The sequence below is a fragment of the Hyperolius riggenbachi genome, chromosome 6, assembly GCF_040937935.1.
Source record: "Hyperolius riggenbachi isolate aHypRig1 chromosome 6, aHypRig1.pri, whole genome shotgun sequence".
Classification (NCBI taxonomy): Eukaryota; Metazoa; Chordata; class Amphibia; order Anura; family Hyperoliidae; genus Hyperolius; species Hyperolius riggenbachi.
Genome location: NC_090651.1, coordinates 162314713 through 162337484, shown reverse-complemented (window position 1 = coordinate 162337484; position 22772 = coordinate 162314713). Strand labels below are relative to the sequence as shown.

The window sequence follows — 22772 nt, the reverse complement described above, 5'->3', positions numbered from 1 at the left end:
CTGAAGCAAGCATAACAGGCTTTGGTCAGTATGATTGGTGTGATGGACTACAATTTCACAGCAACACAGTTGCCTTGAGCAACCGGATTGGTATATTTAATATGGGATAATTGGAAGGCCAGAGATGTTGATGGTCTCATGCAGCCTTGTTCCCTAGACTTCTGCTGTGATCTGTATTCCCTCTCACAGATATGTCCTGGACTGAGGCCTGTAGCTACGGTTTTGACTTGCTTAGTGAGTTCTGGCAGTACTCCTGTATTTCTGATCTCAGCCTCTGTACTCTGGGCATTAAGACCCGAGTATGAGTGTAGTTGGGTTGGTGTCCACCCCCTGGGTGAACAGGAGTGTGTGACTTAGAGTAAAGGATACAGATATAGCTTGGAGTACAATGGCTGATGGAAGGTGAGAAGTTTGCCATGCCTCACAAACGGTTTGTGAACTAAATTGTAGAGTCAAGACCACCCTCTCCCAAATATAGCCACCTTATGCATGAGTTAGTTGCTACCATATGGGTTTCTGACCTTGGCCTACCTAAGGCCTAGTATTTAGAAAAGCCTTTTCTAAAATAGAGCAGATGGAAGTTTCTCTTGGAGTAAGTGCTGAGATAAGAAAGCTTCTTATATTGATCTAAGAGAAATATCCCTGCTGCAGGCTAAGTTATACACATGAGTGTACCCTCACATGTAGTCTGCATAAGATCTTTACTAGATCACATCAGGAAAGAGAAATGTTCTTGGTTCTGATCTGCATCAGGAAAAATAATTATTGGGTTTTTTCCTGAATAATTTCTGATTTGGTTCTTTTCTGATTTTTCTGATGTGTTTGACCATTAGATTGGCCAACATTATTTAATTGGTTGTTTAAGGTTACAGGTTGGTTAATCATTTTCTTTGGTAGGAGTACTTTACCAAATAGCTATTCGTGTTTTAACCATTAAGAGGCTTCGACCAAAATTTTGCCCACTATGATGCTAGCTCTGCCTGCTTTAGGTATTGGCTTTAGTATGGTCATCTTCTTCCTTTGGAAGAAATGACCAAAGGGGGGACTGAAAGGATATGTAGGTATATATGTATATATATATTAGTATATAGTATAGTATATAGATCAATTTCATATACAAGCATACATGTATCTGATCAATGTGATATTAATGTGTCTATAGAAGAATCAGCCACCCACACACATCTGTGCAGGAAGAGCTGGCTGCATGAAACAGAGAATAGCCAAATTCTTCTTGCTGGGCAAAACCCATAAGTGCCCCAAATGGGGACATCTGGAAAGTCATAAATAACATGTTTTCCCCGTGATCATTGAATTGTGTTAATTCTCGTAAATCACATGACTTTCTGTAATTATGGTGACATATGATGATATACTGCGCATGAGCAAAACCCTGTATTGAGTAGGATATAAGGAAAGCAGCTGAAGTAAAAAGCTAGCATAATTTGTGCTCACATCTCCTGTGTCTGTGTGTTCTGTTAACCATTTTATGTCCTGGCGCCAGGAAACGAAGTAGTCTAAAGCATCTGATATCTGACATGAACTTAAATAGATATGACTCCTTTCAGTAGCTGGTGGCAGCAGAATAAATTGTTGTGTGGACCCTGGTGTTGGTAGGTACCACAGACAGAAGTAGCAGGAGCAGCAGGATGAGTAGGTCAATGCAGCTGTTGGAGTGGCGTAGTAGCTGGTGGCAGCAGAAGAAATAGTTTTGTGGATCCTGGTGTTGGTGGGTACCACAGACAGGAGCAGCAGGATGAGTAGGTTGATGCAGCCTCCCCCTCACAACTCGGACAGCACAGACACATCCCCAAAAAATTACACATTAAAAGTGTTTAGATTATAGTTCACCATGGCACTTGTATGTACCACGGCAAGTTCAAAAATTAGAAGAGTTTCCAGTCAGGAAGCGGTCGTACTGCCGCAGTTGGGGCCTCCCCACAACTCGGACAGCACAGACACATCCCCAAAAAATTACACAATAATAGTGTTTAGATTATAGTTCACCATGGCACTTGTAGGTACCACGGCGAGTTCTGGCTTTGAGAGCCAAATGCTGTTGCTGCATGCACCTCCCCACTCGGCAGCTGTGCCGGCGTGGCGTACAGCTCCTTTGTGAGAGACAGCAGGTTTGATGGGCGCCTGCTGCTGATGGACGCAGGCACCTGCTGCTGTGCTGGCTGGACTGTGACAGTAGGGGGGGGGGGAAGTCTGGTGGAAGGCTTCCTCCAAGCGTCCAACCAGGGACCGCTGCAACTCCCTCATTTGGTGCTCAGGGTCTCCTCCTGCTGCAGGCAGGAACTGATGCAGCTTCCCCTTCAACCGTGGGTGCAGCATCAGGGTGATCCACATGTCCTCCCGACCACGCATCTCTTTGAACCTTGGGTCCCTGAGCAGGCACTGCAACATGTGCGCTGCCATGGGGAAGAGGGCTGCCATATCTGCTGGCACATTATCTTCATAAATGCTGTCCTCCTCTTCTTCCTCAAACTCACCCTGCTCTCTCCACCCCCGCACCACTGCAGCTGCACTCGGCAGTGCCTCCTGATCCTCAAGGTCAGGGACCTCGAACTCCTCCAACTCCAAGTCCTCAACCTCCTCCTCCTGCTGCACAGAGGTGGACTGCGCAGATGCCTGCTGCTCCTGCTGGATCAAGTCTCTCTCTCCCACTTGAATCAGACCATACAGGGCCTTGTGCAGCATGCACACCATGGTCACCCACTGACAAACTGACGCCCGGTCCCGGCTGACCAAGTCGATGGCCTCCAGGAAGGGTGCCAGGACAATGCACACCAGCTGCATTTTTCTCCATTCAGCAAACCGTATCATCTCCGGGAGGTGGCTGCTGGTGCTGCTCCTGTACATGGTGGTGGCATCGGCGGTGGCTTTGGCCAAGTAGTGGTTGACAGCCTGCCTCTGCTCAACCAGACGTTCCAACATGGCTAGGGTGGAATCCCACCGTGTTGGAACGTCAATAATCAGATGGTGCCGTGGCAGGTTCAGCTCCAGCTGCACAGCTTCCAGGGCCGATGAGGCACCGCCCGAGCGGCGGAATAACCCACCGTTTTGCGAGCAGCTTTTAAAAGTGGCTCCATCCCCTGGTAGGTGCTCAAAAATTTCTGAAGCACCAGGTTCAGGACGTGGGACAGACAGGGGATGTGGGTGAGGTCTCCCCGGCGGATGGCAGCACCAAAGGTTGGCCCCATTATCGGACACCACCTCTCCGACTCTGAGGCCTCTGGGGGTCAGCCAACACCTCTCCTGCTCCTTGAGTTTGTCCAGGACGTGCTCTGCGGTCAGGCTTTGCTTGTCCAGGCTGACCATCTCCAGCAGCGCTTGGCAGTGGCGGGCCTTCACACTGCTGCTGCTGAGGCGGGGGCGTTTGGCGGCGGAGGGTGTGCCAGAGGGTGGAACCGGAGCCGAGGAACTTGCTGCACTTCCCCTGACCCTACTGCGGGGTGGCACCACCCACTGGCTTGATGATGCTGCTGTCCCCTCCTCAACCACTTCCACCAAACTGACCCAGTGTGCGGTGAAGGACAAATAGCGGCCTGTCCCGAACCGGCTGCTCCACGAGTCCATAGTCACATGGACCCGCTCACCCACCGATTGATCAAGCCCACGTTCCACATTGGCCTTTGTGAAGCGGTGTAGTGCTGGCATGGCCGTCCGTGAGAAATAGTGACGGCTGGGAACAGGCCAATCCGGCGCTGCGCACTGCAGGAGTGCACGCATGTCGCTCCCCTCATGCACAAAGGAGTACGGGAGGAGCTGGGAGGCCATGGCCATGGCCCGTGTAAGCAGGCAGTTGAGCAGGCGGATCCGAGGGCTGCTGGGAGGCTGAGCCCTGATAGCAAATGCCTCGGTCAGCAGGGTCTGGTGTCGCTTCTGGCTTGCACGGGAAGCCGAGGAGGGAGCAGAGGAGACCACTGAGAACTGGCTGCCTGAACAGGCCTCAGTGTCGGTAGGAGTGGAAAAGGGGGTTCCGGTGGTGGTTTGGGGTGGAACACTGACAGTGCCAGCTTCCTTCAGCCTCAAGAACTCCTCATACTCCTTGTGATGTTTACCAGCCAGGTGTTTTATTAAGCTGGAGGTGTGCCATAGGTGGTGGGGGTGCTACCTCTGCTCAACTTCACCAGGCACCCCTTACAGGTGACAAACTTGCTGTCCAGTGACGGCAGATTAAAATAATTCCAGATGGGGGATAAAAATTTCCCCTTACGCCCTGCTGCTGTTACTTTTGTTTCTGCGGGGGTTGGGGCCTGGGGTTGAGTGGTGCGGCTGGTGGTAGCGGCAGAAGATAAAGCAGCAGGCTGTTGCTCACTGCTGCTCCTGCCAATTTCAGAGATCATGATCCTCCGTGTCAGACCCACCTAAGTATCCTCCTCCTCAGACTCAGAGGAGCTAACATGCCCCTCCTGTGGTTGGTGGTAGTCTCTGTCCTTCACCTCATCATCATAATCATCGCCAGACTCCCCCTCCTCAGACAACTGATGGAATGTTGTGGACCCCAACTCCTCTTCTGCTGAGTCTGACACATCAGGCAAGGAGTAGGACCCCTCCCCAAAAACCACCGTCACCATCTGTGACTCAGCCATAAATCCCATTTGGGAAAGAATATCCCCCTCAACCTCTGTGGTAACAGGTCTGATTGTGCTTGTGGGGTCTGTACTCAACAACTCAGCAGCACTTGAGGGTAGGCTGCCTGCTGGGGTCGACATGACCGACGACGAGTCCCCATGCACTGCTGCTGGGCGGCTGCTGCTGCTCCTGCGAACAGGAGTGGTGGTGGGGGTGGAGCTTTCTGTTGCAGAGCTGCTGGTGCCCTGCTCATCCAACATAAGCTGCATCACAGGCTCGGCGTCTTTCTCCTCCAATTTGCGCCACCTACCTTGCTGAAAAATTGACGCTACACACTGCTGCGACGCTGCAGCGTGACTCCCCCTATCAGCTTGGCGCCTAGTGCGTCCACGGACAGTGGCTACCGGCTGAATGGGCAGTATGGCAGAACCGCTGGCGGTGACGGTGCCAGCAATATTCCCTATCTTTTTGCCTTTGATGGCCTTCCACTGGCTGCCAGTGCCAGCAGACATACTGCACGTATGATGGATGTGGGGTACTTTATTGAAATTTGGGGGTGATAAATACAGACAGAGCACAGTAGAACACAGTGTGCACACTAACGGACGGTCTGTCACACTGACACTCAAGATCAAGAAGACACAGCAGAAATTCAGTAGTCACTCACACACAGACAGTACTAGTCTAACACAACTAGCACTGACTGCAGTACTGAACTACACAATATACAATTACACACTACACAGTAATCCTCCAACTGTGTAGCTAAGGCAGCACCAGCACTGGCCTATATGCACAAACAGCAGCACACTAAGACACAGAATAGCAGAGCTGCTGCCTGCAAGCTGCAGCAGCAGAGACTGTCACAGCTCACACAGACAGCACAGACTGACACACTAACTAACTACAACAATATAAAACACTACTAGCTACACTACAATAGACAACAGTGTTATATACAGCAGGTGTTGGTGTTCAAAAACACTGGATTTATCACTGGGATAATGCACTTGCTTAACAATACACACTGGACAAACTATCTCAGTGGCAGTCACAGCAAGGACGATTTTTTTCATCATGGCCCCCCTCCTTATATACAGGAGGGACTGGCCAAGGTTCCCCTCTGTGATTGGTTGCTTGGTTGCTAGGGCTTCTGCTGGGAGCCCTCTGAATTACATCATTCCCTTTAGTTACACTATCCGGATCCGGATAGTAGAACGGATATCCGCGGGTATCCGGACTATGCGGCCAGATATCCGGATAGAGCTATCCGGATAGTGGCCCAGGTATCCGGATCCGGATCAGATCCGGATACCGTAAAAATGGTCGGATACCCGGGTTAACCCGGGTACCCGGGATCTGGATGAGCAACCCTGAACCTCATTATGCTTAACCATAAAAATATCTTATAAAAAGAGAGAAGGGACAACAAACCACTTTAAAAATATGTCAAAGACAACTTCTCACATTATGGTTGAGCTATGGATGCAGAAACTTATTAAAGTAAAAGAATGCAAGCTCATGGGCTCATGCCATCAGTGGTTGACAGAAACAACTGGCCCACGGGCACATGCCAAATTCTAGATAAACAAAAATTTCTAATATTAAAGAGGTAGTGAGAACTAGAGATGGCCTGAACGGTGCGCCGGCGAACTTCCGGTGGTTTTGCGGAAGTTCGGTTCGTCCCCATAGTGCACCATTAGGGACAACTTTGACCCTCTACATCACAGTCAGCAGGCACATTGTAGTCAAATAGGCTACACTCTCTCCTGGAGCCACTCCCCCCTTATTTAAGGCAGGCTCCGCCGGCCATTACACTCACTCATGTGCCTGCAATAGTGAGAGAAGGGACAGCTGCTGGCAGACTCTCATAGGGAAAGATTAGTTAGGCTGTTATAGGCTTGTTAGCTTGCTCCTGGCTGATTCTTATTGCTAAAATAGCACCCCACAACAGCTCTTTTGAGAGCTAATCTTGTTCTTGTGATCTTTTTTTTCTGTGTGTCCCACTGACACTTGTGTTGCATAGACAGCCTTGCTAATTCATACTGTGTGTGTGCCACTGCCAGCCAGGCCCAGCACATTCAGTGACTACCTGTGTGTGTGACAGGTGCACATTGTAATACCCAGTACTGCATATACCTACCTGTTGTGTTTAGTGAACCCACCTCATCACTGCATATACCTACCTGTTGTGTTCAGTGCACCAACCTCATCACTGCATATACCTACCTGTTGTGTTCAGTGCACCCACCTACCTACATGAGTGCACGCAGTGTGATATACCACTCCGTGCATACCTGTTAACTGCACCTGTGTGACTGCACATTGTATTAGCCATTACCCGTGGTCACTCGCAATGGCAGACTTGCCCTCCATAAAAGATTCTCCTTACAGGTAATACAGTCTATCAGTGTCATCTACAGCAGGGCCTCGAAAATCCTCCTGTATTGTTATTTTTGGTCACTACTTTGGGACATGCATGCCATGCCTGCTGCCTTCCTTGGATGTGTGGTAGCCGTTCCTGCTCCTTTGCCCACAGCTTGCCTGCTGCCTTCCTTGGATGTGCGGTGGTGGTAGCCAGTTCTCAGGCTCCCCCTCCGAAACCAGAATCGAACCCTGATTCCCCGACCATTACCCGTGGTCACTCGGAATGGCAGACTTGCCCTCCATAACAGATTCTCGTTACAGGCAGTGAACAGCCAGCAGAAAAAGTAATAAAAAAAAATAGATGTAAGCTTTAACAATGTTAGAGAAAGAACCATTGAAAGTTGATAAGGCAGTCAGACATTACCTGATATCACTGAGGAAGAGCAATCTCGCCATGGTGCGTAACCAGTCCAGCATGGCCGTCACTACGCAAACAGCTGTTTGGTGTGTCAGTGTGAAGCAGTACTCTAATTACACTCCCTGACTGATGTATACGCATGCAAGATGTTTTAAAGCACTTTAGGCCTGCAATTCAGCCTTCAATGTGATTTCTGCCCTGAAAATGCTGCTTTGCGTCCAATCCGGATTTTCCCCCAGGACTTTTGGCATATATCCCACTCCGCCATGCTCCAGGTGTTAGACCCCTTGAAACATCTTTTCCATCACTTTTGTGGCCAGCATAATTTTTTCTAGTTTTCAAAGTTCGCCTCTCCATTGAAGTCTATTGCGGTTTGCAAAAGTTAATGCGTAGGTTTGCGAACCCGGTTCGCGAACCGAAAATCGGAGGTTCGGGCCATCTCTAGTGAGAAAAAGTGTGGTAAACACCACAAGTGGGTTGCTATATACGTGTACCCCTAGAACCTAGCTTTTATTGCTTTCCTAAAATAAATCAATGTCTCTAAATCTTATAAAACCTTCACCAAATCATGGGCTGTTGGGTGCTAGATATAAATCTCATTATCTCAATTAAAATAAAACAGTCATATCTTGTAAGAAATATAAGATGGATAAAGTAGTATCAGTAGTAAAGATCTATTTATTTAAATAGCTTTGTGAACAGCATCACTTAGCAGATGCAGGACAGAGAGGAGTATAAACATATATATATATTTTTAAATAGCATAACAGCTAGAAAGATTATCTTCCTTTATGAATATATGAAAGCCCCATTTTTTGGTTAATAACTGATAATGACACACATGTGAAAGTAAAAAGGGCATAAATAATGGCGGTGATTAATGAAGTAGTGCTCCAACAGTAATCAAAGATGTTGGCATCTGGGCAGTTGTCATCCAACAGTGGCTGATGATTCTTTAGCATCGATTAAGCAGGCCAAATGTAAGATTCCCTGAGTCTGCTTGTTGACACCTGGAAAATCTCTAGTTTCTGACTTATGACTGGCACTAAGTTCCTTGATGATTAATATAATATATAAACAATGAAGGCTAAAAACAGACATGTATAAATTTCAGTTTTCTTTGCTACTGGAGGTTTGGAGGTGAATTACTCTGGCACTTGTGCTGTCATGTGGAAGCCTAAGGATGCTTTGTAGTATCCTCACTTGTGCTGCTTACCTGAGAAGTAGGCTCTCGAATTTCTTCAACTCACTGGAAACACTCACTGGAAGCAGTAATTGTGGGACTGGTATCTTTCTGAAATGGTGGAAATTAGTGTGTTGGTGGGTAAAGTGATGGTGGATAGAGATAAGATGTAGAGAAAGGTAATAGGCATGTGGATAGACAAATGAGAAGAGTATTATGTTTTGCTATAGAATAAAAATGGAAGAGAGGTAAAGGCTGATCTATTGGACAAGGTGTTCAAAGATGGAATTAGCAGATTCATTTCCTGGTACAGAGGAAACAGTTCCAAACTGTCAGCGAGCTAGTCTGTGTGTATTTTGCCTTAAAAAGTGTGACTGCATCCAGGAGAGCAATTGAAAAAAATTAAAAGATTTTTTACCAGAACACAACAAGTCGTGACTCCTCTTTTACATGTATTTTTACATGTTTTCATAACAGATATCCTTTAACAGTAAGGACATTTTAATAAACTTTCTCTTGTTCTACATTAGACTGAAATTTTTGTAACAATCCATAGCAATGCTATTTAATTTCACTTCACTCCACTCAATATAGCTTCTACAAGGTAGCTTATGGATTGGTCTCTATGTGGAAGGACCAATGAATTCCAGATTTTGACTTCATTGTTTCCATTTGAAATTGGACCAGTGAAAATCAGTTGTTGATGATTTGGAATGGCTCACTTGCAAGCTGCATACAAACAAACTGCAACAATATTTACATCAAGACCCAAAAATTACCATCTCACTGATATTCTTTTCAAGACAGAAAAACAAAAATGACAGCGCTCACAGGCTGCAACTGGCTTATAAACCATCAAGGGGTGTGTACAGACCCCCAGTGGCTAAATACACGCCTTGAATCCAAATCAGATGCAAAATTATGCAAAATTAACTGCAAATTTATGTGCTAGTCCCTAATCTAAAATTTGAATGCAGATTGGATGCAGGCTACCACAAGTATACTTAGAACATTTTATATAGAGAAAAGGGTGTACGCAGCACTTCCAAATACAGAAGGCTGCACCTGAGTTGAATAAGCTGCAGAGAAGTGCCGAGGTCTGCAGCTTAACCAGCCTGGCGTTCTATTAAGATCGCCAGGCTGGCGACCGGACGTTTTTTTTTAATTAAAAAAAAAACTATTGCATGCAGCCAACTGAAAGTTGGCTGCATGAAAGCCCACTAGAGGGCGCTCCTAATGCGTACTTCTGATCGCTTCTGGTGATCAGAAATAACAAGAAGGGCCGCGATGAGCGGCCCTTCTTGTTTTGCTTTCCTTGTCGCCATGGCGACGAGCGGAGTGACGTCATGGACGTCAGCCGACGTCCTGACGTCAGCTGCCTCCGATCCAGCCCTTAGCGCTGGCCGGAACTGTTTGGTCCGGCTGCGCTGGGCTCGGGCGGCTGGGGGGACCCTCTTTCGCCGCTACACGCGGCGCATCGCCGCGCTGCGGCGGCGATCAGGTAGCACACGTGGCTGGCAAAGTGCCGGCTGCGTGTGCTCCTTTTTATTTGATGAGAATCGGCCCAGCAGGGCCTGAGCGGCAGCCTCCGGCGGTAATGGACGAGCTGAGCTCGTCCATACCGCGTTAATTAACTCAGATGCAGCCTTCTGTATTTGGAAGCGCTGCCTACACCCTTTTCTCTATGTAAACTGATATTCTCTACCTCTGTAAATTATAGAATTCTGTCAAACTTAAGTGACTGTAAAACATTTAAAATTTTATTTATTTACCTTTTTTTCCTACAAAAGTGTTTTCAAGTATTAAATTACAGGGTATCAAAACTGTAGCACAAACTTAATAGGGATAGGGAGACACAGATATATAAACAATAAAAGTAGTCTGATATTCAATTTTGCGATCTGTGCTGTATGACTGGGCTCGCACTTTCATTCTGTAGATCTCTGGTTCTGTCAGTGGTCTGTTAGTGAAAACGACACCTTTCATATGTTCTTCTCTAATGGAAAATGGCAGAGTGGGATCTTCATCGATGATAACAAATGTTGTCCTTGGATGTAAAATTCCATCCTGTGTGTAGGCAACCAACCGGATCAAGTCCTGATTAGCAGGAATGCCAAATGGAAGTGCAACAAGCTTGTACTGCAAAGCATATGGCCTCAGAGCACACTCCACATCATTTGGTGCACAGTTTTTCAAACAATACCTGGTGATAGAGAGATAGGAAATATTAGAGAGAATGTTGCTTAAACACTAAGCTAAAATACTTATGCTGATTTGAAAATAGGAATTTGTAGCTCATTCCCCATGAAAGTGTACACGAACCGAAGCTCAGGTACAGAATGAGATACTTACCTAAATGTATTTATTTATTTATTGTATTTATAAAGCGCCAACATATTACGCAGCGTTGGACATCAGCTAAGGTTACAGGCAATATTTAGGGGTGACATACAGCAATAAGACAATACAGGAATACAAGAAAAAACAGATCACGCAGCACAGTATGAGTACAAGGTAATGCCTAGTCACTGGATGGGTGCATGGACATTAGGCAAGTCGCGTTCACTCAGATCCATAGGATAGGTGCACAGTAATGAAGGTGCAAGATCAGGTAGAAGACACAAGGGGAAGGACCCTGTCGAAGGCTTACAATCTAGAGGGAGAGGTAGAGACACGAAAGGTAGGGGACCAGAGTTCAGCTGCGGGTTTTAGAGTGCCAGTGAGGGGTGGTAGGTCAGAGTGAAAAGGTAGGTTTTGAGGGCCTTCTTGAAGATGTTGAAGGAGGGGCTGCCCTAATGGGTGGAGGTAGGAAGTTCCATACTGTTGGAGCAGCTCTTAAGATATACTGGAGGCGTGCATAGAACTGGGTGATGCAGGGTTCAGTCAGGCGAAGTTTATTGGAGGAGCGGATGGAGTGAGCGGCTAGGTGTGTACCTCTGAGTAAGATTGGAAATGTAGGTTGGACAGGTTTTGTGGACAGATTTGTAGGTCAGACACAGTATCTTGAATCTGATTCTGGACTGGATAGGCAACCAGTGGAGGGATTAACAGAGGGGAGAGAGATCCTATTGAGCCTTCCCTCGCTGCTTTAAAGTCCCTCGTTGCTGAGCATTGCCCCTGCCCCGAAGATTAGTGACAATCCATTGTCACTAATCATATCAGGGGTGCGCAGCTCCTCTTCCTGCATTGTAGCGTATATCCCTCTCCGCCTGTAGCCGCACAAGCTTGCCCATGCATGTGCAGTAAGCTGGAGCCACAGGCTCCGTGCTACTGCGCATGTGCGGACGGCTCCCGCGGGTTCTGCATGCCCACGGTACAGCAAGAGGAGCTGCGCGGCCCTAATGTGGAGGGGGGCCGCTTCCAGCAATGGGAAGGGGGCTTCAGACCACCAAGAGAAGCCTCAATAGGATCCTGAGGTTTCCCTCTCTACAGAGTAATGTCTTATTTTGAATCCAAGCTTTGGTTCAGGATTACTGCACTGCAGATTTGCAGATCTGTGCTGCCTCTCACAGAAAATGAGACCAATATACTGGGAAGTTACCCTATCTAACCAAAAATCCTGGGCTTATTACATAGTTGATTTGAAAAAATGACATACTTCCATCCATTTGTACATGAAATCTAAATTTTTGGATGCAAAGGCCTTATATGACACAGAAAAGACAACATCTGGGCACTCTACCTACTAATATACAGTGCTGCCCATAATTATTCATATCCCTTGCAAATTTTTTCCTTAAAGTTACTTGTATTCAACCAGCAAGTAATTTTTTGATGGGAAATTACATAGGTTTCTCCCAAAAGATAAGAAGACGATGTACAAGAGGCATTATTGTGGAAAAAAAGAATTCTCAGCTTTTATTTACATTTGAGCATAAAGTGTCCAGTCCAAAACTATTCATACCCTTCTCAATAATCAATAGAAAAGCCTTTATTGCCTATTACGGCAATCAAACGCTTCCTATAATTGCAGGCCAGCTTTTTGCATGTCTCCACAGGTATTTTTGCCAATTAATCTTTAGCACTGAGCTCCAAATCTTTTAGGTTGGAGGGTCGTCTTGCCATCACCCTGATCTTTAGCTCCCTCCACAGATTATCAATTGTATTCAAGTCAGGGCTCTGTCTGGGCCATTCCAAAACGTTAAAGTTGTCTCCTAACCATTTCTTCACCACTTTTAAGCATGACAATGACCCAAAACACACAGCAAATGTCCACAGGCGCCCAAGGCCAAGTTTCTATGCAGACTACCTGATGTAGTCGTTGAGAATCCTCATTTATTGCTCTTTTTCATAGTGCCGGTTACAGTGATTAGGTTCCCTGGTCCATTGGCTGAAAAACACCCCCAAAGCATTAGGTTCCCACCACTATGTTTGATAGTGTGGATGGTGTTCTTTGGTTTGAACCATAGCACAGCAGACCAGAAGTCTTCTTCTTTGTCCATATGAGCATTTGCAAAGGCCAAGCGAGCTTTTGTGTGCCTTACGTCCTCCTTGGTCTGCATCTGTGGAACCCAGAAGTGTGCAGTGTCTGTTGAATTGTCTGCCTTGAGACATTGCCACCAGCAGAGCCCAAATTCACCAGGATGGCCTTGGTGGTGATTCTTGGATTTTTTTTACCTCTCTCACTAACCTCCTGGCCAGCACAGGTGTAATTTTTGGCCTCTGATCACGTCCTCTGAGATTTTCCACTGTGCGGAACATCTTGTATTTTTTAATAATACTTTGCACTGCAGCCACTGGAACTTGAAAACATTTAGAAATGGCCTTGTAGCCCTTTTCTGACTTGTGAGCAGGCACAATGAGCAGCCACAGGTCCTCACTGAGCACCTTTGTCATAGCCATGACTGTCCACAAACCAACTGCAGAAAGCTGCTGTTTTTCACCTTTTAAGTTGATTAAAACAGCCGTTCCCAATTAATTAGGGTAATTAGGATACTTTAGAACAGCTTGCACTATTTGGAATGGTATAGAACTTTGGATTTTCCCACAGACTGTGACAGTTTGTGAAGGGTATGAATAGTTTTGGACTCATTTTTGTTCAAATGTAAATAAAAGCTGAGTAATGTTTTTTCCACAATAATGACTTTTGTACATTGTCTTATTATCTTTTAAAGGACACCTATGTAATTTCCAGTCAAAAAAATTACTTGCTGGTTGAATAAAAGTAACTTTAAGTCACAATTTGCCAGGGGTATGAATAATTATGGGCAGCACTGTATATCTTATAGCAGATTTAGATAAGTACTCAATAATAAGTCATACACATTGCAAAATGACTAATTCTATTTTATGCAAATGGTAACAGAAAGAACAAGCAATATTAACAGTCAGTTGGGAGGTGGTAAAGCTGAGGAAGTCCACTTGCTGGCCAAGCAGCAGTAGTAATAATGTGTTGCTGCTCACAGTGAAGACTTGCTGCAGGTTTCTATTGGGAGTGATAACACAGGGTTATTGCATTTGCTGTGTTTGCTGCACCAAGTTACTAGAAAAGAAGAAACTGTTCATATCTCTGCATTAAAATACCCCAAAATGCACACAAACACAAATAGTGGTACATTTTAACTCACCTAACAACTGTTGCTACTATTATTATTATTACACATTAACAGTATATAAAGGAAGAAACTGCTCTACATGAGATGAAATGAAGTTAAGGGTTATCAAAGTTAAATTCAGGAGAATTGAATTCATGAGTAATTTACCTTCTTAAAACAAAAGGTATTTGCGATCATTTGAGTATGAATTTAAATTTGAGCAACTGTGGTTTCCCATATGCAAATTATCTCTTTATGCCCTGAAGCCAGGCCCACATCCAGAACTAGTACCGCTGGTGTATAGCAAGCCTATAGCTTATACATTTTACAGAACCTCATTGGTACAACATGCAGCTTGTTTCGGACTTTCTGGTCCTCCTCATCAGTGCATGGCAGGAATTGATATGGTACTGTGGGATATGGCTTGGACCAGTACTGCAGAATACCTAAATAGCTCTTGGTGACCTGGTGGTTAATGATGGCCTGAACGATTCGCATGTGAACTTATTTACACGAACATCGCAGATTCGCATTCGTGATCGAACGCGAACTTTATGCGAGTTCGGCCTGCCCCCTATACTACATCATTGGGCTAAACTTTGACCCTCTACAGTCAGCAGACACATGGTAGCCAATCAGGCTACACTCCCTCCTGGAGCCCCCCCCCCCCCCCTTTATAAAAGGCAGCAGCTTCAGCCATGTTCTCATTCTGTGTGCTGCGTAGTTAGTGAGAGAAGGGAGAGAGGTTGCTGCAGAGATTAGGGAAAGCTTAGTTAGGCTGTTGGTAGGCTTGTTAGCTTGCTCCTTGCTGATACTTATTGATAAAAAGCACCCCAAAATAGCTCTTTTGAGAGCTAATGTTCTTGTGATGTGTTTTTTTTTTTTGTGTGTGCGGCCCACTGACACTTGCATATATAGCCCTGTCAGTCGCAGCTGGCCCTTGCTAATTGCTATACTGTGCCAGGCCCAGCACATTCAGTGCCTACCTTTTCACTGCACCTGTGTGTGACAGCTGAACATTTGTAATACCAGTCCGTGCATACCTGTTCATGTTCACTGCACCTGCATGACAGCACGTAGTGTTATATACCAGTCACTGCATACCTGTTCAGTACCTGTGTGTGTGACAGCTGAACATTTGTAATACCAGTCCGTGCATACCTGTTCATGTTCAATGCACCTGCGTGACAGCATGCAGTGTTATATACCAGTCACTGCATACCTGTTCAGTGTACCTGTTTGTTTGACAGCTGCACATTGTATTGATACCAGTATGTGCATACCTGTTCACTGCACCTGCGTGACAGCACACAGTTTTATATACCAGTACCTGTGCGACTGCATTATATTATTCAAGTCAGTGCATACCTTTCACTTCATCCCCCCCAATATGGACAAAACAGTCAGAGGCAGAGACAGAGGCAGGCCACCCGGCAGATCTGGTCGAGGTCGTGCTGTCTTGATTTTGTCTTGATTTTGTGCGGCCCTAGACCAAAGTAGAGTGTTCAGAAGGCACGTGCCATCAACCTCCAAGATTGTCAGGACGTAGTTGACTATTTAACACAGATCACCTCAGCTTCCGCACGGAACGGGTGACATATCTTCCTCCTGCTGCTCTGACTCTGGCACCCCACTTAACACTCAGTTGGCCGCCACCACCAAAGTGTGTGTGACTGCCTCAGATGAGAGCAATGCCATCTGTACTCTCTGCCACCGAAAATTGAGCCGTGGAAAGACCAAGACCCGCGTAGGGTGATGAAAAAGCACAAACTGCAATGGGATGACCACCTGAGGAAAAGCAGCACACAAAAGCAAAGCCACACACCACAGTGGAAGATACCAGGCTGCAATTATTTCTCAAAAAAAGGCGATACCCAAACTGTACCGTGATGTTGAAAGGCAAGTGGTGTCATCTCTGGCACACAGCATTGGGTCAAGGGTCCATCTGACCACGTGGTCTGCAAAGCACGGTCAGGCCTGCCCGAAGACTAAGTTAGTCCCCACACACAGAATCTCTGCCTGCACGCCGTGTGACTGCCTGCCCCAAGACTAAGTCGGTCCTCACACAGCATCTCTGCCTGCAGGAAGCTTGACTGCCTTCTCCGCCACCACCAACAAGGTCCAGGACTCCAGGTGGATTCCTGGATTTTTAAGGCCACTGCTAGCAGCGGCCACTAACAAAAAGAAGAAGAATTTTTCTGGTGCGCGTACGTGCCTGCCTAATTTTTCTGGCTGCAACAACAAAACAAAAGGCATGTACATGAGTCAATTCCCCATCATGATTGTTACCTTGCCGCGGTGAAGGGGCTTGCGTATCACAATGAAGCAATGACCGCCGGCCATATGAGTGTGTTGGGGGAGCACACCCAAGATAATAAGGTTGTTGCTTCATTGTGGACAGACCAAATTTGATCAGCTGGACAGTCACTGCTGTTATGTCATTGAGCTAACTCAGCCCGGCGACTATATGGGCTTGAAAACCGCCATGGCCTGCACTCTCGCCATGGTGCGCACCAGTCCAGCACGGCCTTCACTACACAAACAGCTGTGTGCGGTGTGTTACACAGTGAGTTTGCTGTGTCAGTGTAAAGCAGTACACTAATTACACTCCCTGATTAATGTATACACATGCAAGATGTGTTATAGCACTGTATGCCTCCAATTTAGCATTGCAATGGGATTTCTTAAAACACTGCTGTGCGTCAAATCCTGATTTTTCCCCGGGACTTTTGGCATGTATCCCACCCGCCATGCCCCCCTCCAGGTGTTAGACCCCTTGAAACATCTTTTCCATTACTTTTTTGGCTAGAATTATTGTTTGAAGTTTTGAAAGTTCACCTGCCCATTAAAGTCTATTGCGGTTCGAAAAGTTTTCAGGTTTGCAAACTTTTGCGGAAGTTCGCGTTTGAGGTTCGGAAACCTAAAATCAGAGGTTTGAGACATCTCTACTGGTGGTTATGGGCCACCATGGGCTATCTGGGTATTCTCTGATTAAATTACAAGTGTATACTTTTTAAATACATCATATTTATGAACTAATTTATATGCCGTAATTGAGCTCTACAAGGCACCTTGCAGCCTTCGGCTCAGATTTGGAGAGGGAGGGTTAAGGAAGTCAAGTAGTTTATACACTGATGTAAGTGTAAGCCAGCAAGCCAAGCTTGCTGAAGGGAGGAGGATGTAATGAATTCACCAGTGTACTGTGTCACAGTGAAAGAGAGTAAAGGGCACAGTCACAGCGCAACAAAAAAATGTATTTTATCCCAGAATGCAAAAAAGCAGACTTACATCATGAGTAGTAGATGTATGTAGTCAACAGAGAAAGGCTGAAAGTGAGTGGATGCTGGAGGTAGAATGAAAAGTACTGACAGCTGTTTCAGATCTCTAGATGACTTATTATTATTATTATTATTATTATTTATTGTATTTATAAAGCGCCAACATATTACGCAGCGCTGGGCAATAAATATATACAATGATACAAGGATGACATACATAGGGTTATACACATAGAACAAAGTTATACATACAAATTGTACAAAATACATGATCATGCAATATGGGCTGGTTAGGTAGGCCCAGTAATACAAGTACAGGCTGTCATAGGACAGGAGCACATGATCCTGTAGATTACACCAGGGAGTGGAGGACCCTGCCAGAGGCTTACAATCTAAAGGGAGGGGTGGAAACACTAGGGGGGGGGGGATGTTAAATATTCCTTAGAGAGTTACTGTGTGGTAGGAGGTGGGTAGGCCATCATAAAGAGGTGGGTTTTGAGGGCTTGCTTGAATGTGTTGAAAGAGGGAGCAAGTCTGATGGGTGGTGGAAGGGCATTCCAGAGGGTGGGGGCAGCTCTTGAGAAATCCTGCAGGCGGGCATGGGAGTGTGAAATGCGCGGGGTGGTGAGGCGAAGGTCGTTGGAGGAACGGAGGGGGCGACCTGGTGTATACTTGTGAACAAGATGCGAGATGTAGGTAGGGCATGTTTTGTGCACAGATTTATACGCCAGGCATAGAATCTTGAAACTTATCCTGAGACGGATAGGGAGCCAGTGCAGGGATTCACAAAGGGGAGATGTGGATGCAGAGCGGTGCGAAGAATGGATGAGTCTTGCAGCCGCGTTCATCACTGATTGAAGGGGGGCAGTGCGTTTCAGGGGGAGGCCAGAAAGGAGTGAGTTACAGTAATCAAGGCGGGAGATGATGAGGGCATGGATGAGCAGTTTGGTCGTGTCCGGGGTTAAGAATGGGCGGATCTTGGAGATATTACGGAGGTGGAAATTGCAGGCTCTTGTGATGTTTTGGATGTGTGGGATGAAGGAGAGGTCAGAGTCCAAGGTGACACCCAGGCAGCGGGCCTGGGAGGTAGGGAGAATGGTTGTGTTGTCGATTGTGAGGTGGAAACCTGGGATGGGTGCAGCAGCATGGGGTGGAAGGATCAGGAGCTCAGTTTTGTCTAGGTTAAGCTTTAGGAACCTAGCTGACATCCAGGAGGAAATTGCTGAGAGACACGAGGAGACCTTGTTTATGGTGGTGGCTGAGAGATCGGGGGTATGGAGGTAAATCTGAGTGTCATCTGCATAAAGGTGGTAATTGAAGCCCAGGGAGGAGATAAGCTTGCCAATTGAGGAAGTGTATATGGAGAAAAGAAGGGGGCCTAGAACAGAGCCCTGGGGGACCCCAACTGAAAGGGGGGCAGGAGTTGAGGAGGAGCCATTGAAGGAAGTGGTGAAGGAGCGATTGGATAGGTAGGAGGAGATCCAGGCCAAGGCAAGCCCATGGATGCCCATGGACTGTAGTGATTGGAGGAGGAGGGAGTGGTCAACAGTGTCAAATGCTGCAGAGAGGTCAAGGAGGAGCAGGATGGAATAACTGCCTTTGGCCTTGGCAAGGGTAAGGTCGTTGACCACCTTGGCGAGGGCTGTTTCAGTTGAGTGCGCAGGTCGGAATCCAGACTGTAGGGGGTCAAGTAGGGCATTGGTGTTGATGTATTGGGTAATGCGCTGGTGGACTAGGCGTTCGAGGAGTTTAGAAGCATAGGGAAGGAGGGAGATTGGGCGGTAGTTTGAGGGTAGGGATGGGTCAAGTGAGGGTTTTTTCAGCAGGGGAAGCACAGTGGCCTGTTTGAATGCTTTGGGGAAGATGCCTGTGGAAAGGGATAGATTGAACAAGGAGGTGAGGACTGGGGCCAGGTCAGAGAAGTGGGGACGAAGAGTATTCGCGGGTACCGGATCACAGGGAGAGGATGTGGGGGGGAAGCCACTAGCAGCAGGCTGACTTCATCAATGGTGGCAGGAGCAAAAGAGGCGAGGGGTGGATGAGACAAGGGAGCCGCTGGGAGGGAAGGCAAGGGGACAACCTGAGACGCATTGGTAAGGGAGGGATGGAGGAGGGAAATTTCATTGCGTATTGTTGCAATTTTAGTGGTGAAGTGGTTGGCAAGGTCATTGGCTGAGAGGGAGGAGCTGGGAGGGGGAGGAGTGGGGTTGAGGAGGGAATTGAAGGTAGCAAAAAGCTGTCGAGGGTTGGAAGCTTGGGTTACAATCAGTGCTGCAAAGTACCTTTGTTTAGCCTCGGAGAGGGCAGTGTGGAAGAGTAACAGTTTGGCCTTGTAATCTAGGAAGTCAGCATTGAGATGTGATTTCCTCCATTTCCGTTCGGCTGCTCGAGTTTCTTTCCTGAGGTTACGTGTGTGGGTGTTGTGCCAGGGTTGGGGGTTGGGGGGCTTGATAGGGCGGAAGATTGAGGGGGCAGCTTGATCTAAAGCAGATGAGAGGGCAAGGTTATATTGTTCAGCCGCTTCATTGGGGCATGTTAGGGTGGGTAGGTGGGAGGAGAGGGAGAGAAGGGGACTTGCTAGGACATTTGGGCTGAGATTACGTAGGTCTCTCTGCCATCGACCAGGCTGAGGGGTGGGGAGAGAAGTTGTTGGTGGGGAGATAGTGAAGGTGAGGAGGTGATGGTCAGAGATAGGGAAAGGTGCGATGTCCAGGTTGCTGAGGGAGGTGGACTTTGAGAATATGAGGTCAAGAGTATGACCAGCGCGGTGGGTGGTGGAATTTGTGTGCTGAGAGAGACCAAGGGATTTGGTGAGGGAGAGTAGCTGCTTGGCAGCAGTGGAGATAGGCTCATCGATAGGTAAGTTGAAATCCCCGAGTATGATGGTGGGGAGGTCAGAAGACAGGATGTGGGGGAGCCAGGAGGCCAGGTTGTCCAGGAAGAGTGAAGTTGGAGCAGATGGGGGGTGATATAGGACCGCAATGATGGCTGGGAGAGGTTGGTACAGGCGGATTACATGGGCCTCGAAGGATGAGAAGTGCAGGGAAGGGGGCGGTGATAGGACCCGGAAGGTGCAGGGTGCGGAGAGAAGCAGACTATTTGGGCTAAGACCATACTGGCAGAAAGCATCTTGGTGTGTGAAACAGCTGTCAGTACGGCTTGTTTTCCCCCCAGTGCTCACCTAACTAAGTGCCTGGTGATGTAAATGTGCCTTTTTACCTGTTTGGATATAATACATTTTTATTACAGTGGGACTGTGCATTTAGTTCTCATTCACCACTGAACTCTGTACAGTGGTGAAACAGCTCTCGAACTGCAGGCTGGTCACATCAGGGGTATTTGAATGCAGTATCATATAGCCATACCTCAAGACCCCTTTGCTGTGTAGTTAGTAGGCTAATACTATGTGAACAACAGCTGTATTATTTAATTCTAATGAAAAAAAACATAGTCACAAGACTAGCTTTGCTGTGTCAGTAGCCTATAATAAATACAGAACTAAACAGTTTGTACATATGTTTTTTGGTTTTTTTTAAACTATGTTCTTAGTTTATTGGACTTCATTTAGCTTAATTACTAACACATGCAAAATTGGACAAAATAATTTGAAGGAGGAACAACCAAGTAAAAATGAGACTTTTGTCTTCCAGATACTACATATTTATAAGACATAATGTACCCAGAAGAATCCCGCAGATAGTTGGGAGGACAGGGGGTGTCTATGCACTGGTGACTTCCTCTCATGTTGAAGCACATCTGGTTTACCCCACAGTGAACATTCTGAACAAGGCATTCATCAATATCTGTTGACAGAAAAGGATAAATTAGCCTGATACTACACTAGAACATGGGAGCGGATGACAGCAACCTGATTCATGAGACTGAAAGCAAAAGAGACATTCCGCCGTTTGCCGAGACCCATAACTAATGTTTTTTCAAGGAAATGAAGCACATTAGTACCACACCTTATATATGACCTTGTTACTCTGGCATCATCTGGGAATGAATATAGAAAATATCAAGGATATGACACATTTCCAGCTGTGTACAAATTTTAAAATATCCTTGAAAGCATATTGCTTCATCATGTTTCAGTATAACGTACTCCGATCTCTTAATGATAGCCTGGACTGGATTTAGACAATATTGGAGTTGTGAATGACCCTCATACTATGAATAGTAGCCATTCAGCTACAGTTTAACGTGATAAGAGGGGATTTTAATCTCAGAAGTTAAAAAAAAATAGTATTAAAAAATACTATTTAGTTGCAATTTTTGGGTAATCATTCAGATTAGTTCTATGAGAAGAATGTGGCAGGTAAACACTTCACAGCTATCTAAAATGAGCAGTTATTATGCACATAATTTCCACCTTCTGTTCAGTTATGGAGAAGGGGAGAGGAGATGCTGGGAGAAATTCCTGCTACAAGATCAAATAGCAGCATTGTGCCACAGTGAGAAGGAAATTAGATTAGAGCAGGTGGATTTGTTGCATTGACTCATCATTCAGCATCTGTGTTACTGAGAGGAGAAAGATATTGGTCACAGAAATTAAATTGTGAAGCTGAATCAGACAGCAAACAGTTAAAATTGGTTAGGGTTTAATACAGCTCCAGTGTGTTAGGGTTTGTGTTAGCAGAGGCATACCTACGGTATTTGGCACCCGGTGCTTAGTATATACCAGCCCTGGGCAAACTACGGCCCGTGTGTGCTGGATTCCCCTCCTCTACCTCCCCCCTGTAATACACTGGCATGTACTCTTATGTGCCGCCCTTTTTCCATGGATATGCAATGCAGGATTCGGCGATCAAGGTGAGTTTCAAATCCCCCGCCGCCCGCTTGCAACTCTGCAGGGAGGAAGGGGGAGGGAGGTGTTGAAATGTAAGAAATGCAGCCTGGGACACTTAAAGTTTGACCAGCCCTGGCATATACAGCCAACCCCCCCCCCCCCCCCAAAAAAAAAGAAAATACATGATTGTGCTGCAACAAGAAATGGGTGTAGCCTAGAAACTGCTCTGGTTAGGAGTAGGTGGGGAGTTAGTGTTTAGGTGTACGTGGGAAGGGTGTTATTGCTAGGTATAGGTGTGCAAGGGGAGTGTTAGGTATAGGTGTAGGAAAGGATAGTGTTAGGCATATGTGTTGGTGGTGGGGGTGTTAGTGTTAGACATAGGTGGTGGAGGCAAGTATTAGGTGTTGGTTTGTGGGGAGGTTAGTGTTAGGTGTAGGTATGGGAAAGGTTAGTGTTTGGTGTAGTTATAGATGATGTTAGTGTTAGGTGTAGGAATGGGAGAGGTCAGTATTAGGTGTAGGTGGACTGTGCAGGTTGGGTAACAGCATAGATTCTGCTCAGGCACAACTCTGCATTGCTTCAGCTGGGGGGGGGGGGGGGGGGAGGGGGGTGGAGACATAGT

At 46.5% G+C, this 22772-nt stretch overlaps 1 protein-coding gene across 1 annotated transcript in view; it reads right to left on the bottom strand.

Annotated features, from left to right (window-relative positions):
• Positions 1–10296: 10296 nt before the first annotated feature.
• Positions 10297–22772, bottom strand: part of HMCN1 (hemicentin 1) — a 482637-nt gene continuing 470161 nt past the window's right edge. Inside the window, exons 105-106 of the mRNA XM_068240141.1 lie at positions 21041–21164; positions 10297–10752 (exon numbers count right to left, since the gene is read on the bottom strand). Of these exons, the coding sequence (XP_068096242.1) occupies positions 10386–10752; positions 21041–21164 (491 nt within the window). The 3' untranslated portion in view covers positions 10297–10385. The remainder of the gene's footprint in view (positions 10753–21040; positions 21165–22772) is intronic.